General features: G+C 37.9%; 1 protein-coding gene across 1 annotated transcript; it reads left to right on the top strand.

The window, feature by feature from the left end:
* Positions 1-6: 6 nt before the first annotated feature.
* Positions 7-4,223, top strand: LOC121312564 (membrane progestin receptor gamma-B-like). Its single transcript, XM_041244288.1, has 4 exons — positions 7-1,747; positions 2,082-2,178; positions 2,455-2,599; positions 3,924-4,223. Exons 1-4 carry the CDS (start codon positions 1,695-1,697, stop codon positions 4,196-4,198), a joined length of 570 nt encoding a protein of 189 aa, XP_041100222.1. The 5' UTR covers positions 7-1,694; the 3' UTR covers positions 4,199-4,223.
* Positions 4,224-4,513: the final 290 nt, after the last annotated feature.

Here is a 4,513-nt window from a genome sequence, read left to right as displayed (position 1 = left end):
CTTAAATGCTTTGCCTGAATGCTGTCTAACCTCCCATCTCTCCATTCCTCACTGTCCATGAAGGCTTGGTATACCTTTTGTCCATTATAACCATGACGTCGTAGAAAGGTAAAAAAATACAATAAGCATCCCAGACTGTGTTAATGTGGACTGCCTGCTATGTCTTGTTGGCTACCAAACTATGTGCAGCACAAACGAAACCATGTGTGTATCACAAACCACTGAAATGCTGCACTCCAACTGGGCACGACACGGCCGAGTGTAAAAGATGCCATTGCTAAACTGACCTCTGGTCATCTCAAAATAAAAATGACACTTTCTAAATGGAAACTGTTCCTCAAATGCGACTATGATTGGTCGTAACATTTCTAATTCCCTAGAAATCCAATTGTAGGTTAAAAGAAATGCCAAGAGATGGTTTGAAGATGCCAGAATTCAGTTTAGAAAGAAATCTACTGCATTTGTGCAAAACAGTATCATTAAAAATGTTACATACATGTGGGTTTGTGCTTTTTAGATATATGCACATGCTGTAGGCTGCATCGTTTGGTAGACCTCAATAATATCTTGGCTGGGTATAAAAGCATGGACCAGTAGAAACAAAATATGGCTTTAGTCATTACCCTTACCTTGCAGAGAAAAATACAAACCTTAAAAGCAAACAATATGTAGAAAGGGGTACAATGGTACTGGTGGTGTAAACTCACTTATAAACTCTTATAATACAGCATTTGACAAACCTAAAGGGCTTGCAGCGCTTATCTGAAGTTAAACATTACTAGAATAATCTAGAGCCAAAATGATACTTACCAGGCAACTATTGACCTTGTAAAGAACAACAAATAAACCAGTTACAATTAATAACGCTCTCTGCATGCCATTGGTTATTCCTTTATAAAGTAAAAACCCATGCCAAAATGTTTCTGTCACATTTCATGACACGGTTTGTGATTTGTATTTTGTGATTCTATCAAGGCCGCAGTAGAGTTCAGAGTTTCCTAATGAAGCTTTTGTTTTCTTTGGACACAGCTGCATGAACTCAAGAAAATCATAATGGATTTTGTGATCAAAATGAAAGCGATTCAGATTTTTTTTATTTAATAATGGAAAATAATTTTTGCTTGCAGTTTGTAAAATTAATTACGAATCAAACGCTTATTTGCAAATGTTTACATGTAAAATGTGTGCTTGATTATACGTTGGTTTTTGGATCCATCTTATTTTGAGGATGGGACCAGGAAACCCAGATTACACTTGAAGCTGATTAAATTAAAACTCAAACATTTTCCAATGTTTATGCGGCCTCATTGTCATGCACGTACACATCATCTTGCAGCACTGCGGTCAAGCAGCTTAAACTCCAGGTACAGAATGAAGCATTAAAAAGCTTTTCATTCAGTTTAAAGAAACATGCCAAGGCCATAAGCAAAGCAGCAGCGAAAAACTAAAAAGAAAGTTTAATTTATAAATACTTTATAGAACTAGTTACATCATGGTTTAGGTTATTCCAAGGCAATAAGCTGTATAGTATTGCAGTGAAATACACTATATTACCAGGACTGCATGCAATTCACATTATTACATTTTCTTTTGCATGATGATCATACAAATTATTTACTTTATCAAATGTGTCTATATCAGCAGTAACAGCACGAAAAAAGAAAAACCCTAAACCCGCCTTTGTTTTAATATCCATGCTGCTGAATTTGATATTACATTCTGTGATAACACAGCAGGATAATTCAAGGTCAGTTCCTTAAATTATTGAATAGTTTGATGTGTTGCAAATTATACTATATGTAATGCAACCAAAAACAAATTGGTTCATTATTGTCCTGTAATCCCTTCATTTATTTTTAATATTGACTTAGCACTGTTCCTAACTCGGAAGGCAATTATATTGCCAGTTTAACTGAGTAAAGATAATTTCACATTTAATTAGAGTTACACTATGCATGCAGAGACATGTACCACTATTATAAATACACATTTAAAAAAATCTCGTAGAGTACCTTCTTTTAGCCCTGCAATTGAAGCTTGTATTGCATGGTATGTGTCTGTCATTCCTCACCGTGTTGTAGGTTTCCAGAACTGGAAAGACCGAAGCTGAGTAAAGCCCTTCGCACGCTGGCCTTCGCATACCCCTACATGTTCGACAACATTCCATTATTCTACAGGGTAAGTAGATTGCCTGACATTTACAGCTTCTCTTTTAAAACAGCTATTCCATATCTGGTCCCTTATACAATATACCATATAATACCCCTTATACAAGTTTACCATGGTACATCTTTACAGTAAGTTTGCTCTGCATTCCCCAGTTTCACTATGCTTGACCATACTGTTAGCAGGGTAGAATTTTAGTACCAACAGTTCCATAATCCCAGAGATGCCTGCTGGCATGGTTAGACTGTGGCATCTCTGTAAACACTGCTGCCTCTATATCCTCTCCAGATATTCCTGTGCTCTGGAGAGGGCTGCACTGACAACGAGACGAACGCCCTGCACTACAGACACACAGCCCTCGCCTTCCTCACCTGCTTCCTCTTCACTACGCACCTCCCCGAGAGACTCGCGCCCGGGAGTTTCGACTTCTTCGGTAGCTATTGTTCTTCAAAAACACTTTCCAGGCTTCTTCTGTAATTTTTTTTTATTCTCTCAACTCTTTTCATGCATGGTGACCTCATATGCAGACGGGTAAAACTGTCATCTAGTTTTTATATGGGGCAGATGGAAGGTGACAAAAATCCATGAGGACCTCATATGAGGATGCCAATGAGAAATGCATGTATTGTGCACAGTGAGTTTCAATATTTCATGATTAAACCATGAAGTTTGTATGCATTGAACCATGTCATCTAGTTTTTATATGGGGCAGATGGAAGGTGACAAAAATACATGAGGACCTGCCTCAATGGTCCCTCAATGAATATTTTGTTACATGGGCAAACGTGGGAGAGATTGAATGTGTTGTTCGGTTTCGGTTAGTTCACAGAGTGTTTTTATGAGGATGCCAATGAGAAATGCATGTATTGTGCCCAGTGAGTTTCAATATTTCATGATTAAACCATGAAGTTTGTATGCATTGAACCATGCCTTTCTGGTGCCATAACCTTCCTTTATCTTTACATGAACCAGTGTCTTTGAATCAGAAGTCAGTCTCAGTTATTTAAGATGCAGTGTGATGTTTGATATTCATTAAACTGTTTCAGACTGTTTTGGCTTTGTACCTTAAACATTTCACATATTAACAACAGGTTTAAAAAACTAAAGCATTCTTAAACTCAGTACCTGCATTCGGTACTCTACTGCCTATAAATCTTCCAGTTTTACATAAGCATGTGCCTGTAATTTCACACTTTATCCTTCATCTCCTCCGGGTGTAACTCATTGGCTGCCATCCAGCCCTTTATTCAGTTAAAGCACATGGGTGGCACCGGTATACTCCCAACGGGCATGATCATTCACTAAATACAAGAATGCAATATTTTTCAAATTTCCTTTACCTCATGAAAGCATCTTAGTCTTTTGTTAAAGGATCCAACAACAATAAGTTTCAGTAATATCAAACTGTGTTTAATTCTTAGAAACGTGCAACAAAAAAGTCATACACAAACTTGACTAATTTTACATGAATTTGTAATAAAACAGCATTGATAAAGAAATATGGGCAAAACAAAGACCGATAGCTGCAGCTAAATCGATATTGCTACAATAATAACATAAAAGACTGTGAAGCAGCACATAATGGAGCAATCTAGGTCGCTTATTTATTTTACGCCCATGAAGAATATTTCGAATGGGTTTCTTTTCAGTCGACGGATTCTATTATACAGAGCACTGCGGGGGAAAAAAATAATATATATGTATATATATATATATATATTAGTATGTATTTCTTATTGAATGTATTTTTTATACAGGACACAGTCACCAGCTTTTCCATATCTGTGCAGTTCTTGGCACACATTTCCAGATGGAGGCTATAATGATGGACAAGACGATCCGACGTGCCTGGCTCCTGAACCACGCTCCCGCCACCACTTTCACAGGGACTGTAGCTGCTGTTCTAGCCTGTGTCGCATTAAACCTCTGCGTGATCCTCGCGTTCTCCTTGGCCACGTGCTGGAAACCAGACTCCAAGAAACTGAGACAAGAAAAGGCCACTACCACGCTGTATAATCAGAAAGCTTTATGAATGTTTCTTCCAAGAAAGGGACACACAGCATTTGCATTGCAGGCTCAGGTGCGCAAAGGTGCACCGTTGTATTAAGCGCACCTTAGAGCAAGCACATGTTGGTATTTTTGGTACTGGACAGTATCTGCCCAAATGGCTTTGTGCCTTACTAATTCATTTGTATTGAACTGTTGCTTTGTTAGGAAAGTGTTTTACATTGGAAAATCACAATCAAGGCATTTATTGAAGTTGTTCTGCTAACCCCCCTCCCCAACCCAACTAGATGCTTTTGCACTTGTTTTTATTCATTTTTTCCAACTATTTCTAAAGATCATT

This window comes from Polyodon spathula, unplaced genomic scaffold, assembly GCF_017654505.1.
Source record: "Polyodon spathula isolate WHYD16114869_AA unplaced genomic scaffold, ASM1765450v1 scaffolds_3969, whole genome shotgun sequence".
NCBI lineage: Eukaryota > Metazoa > Chordata > Actinopteri > Acipenseriformes > Polyodontidae > Polyodon > Polyodon spathula.
The sequence above is the reverse complement of the archived record's forward strand: the minus strand, read 5'-3'. Positions and strand labels throughout refer to the sequence as shown.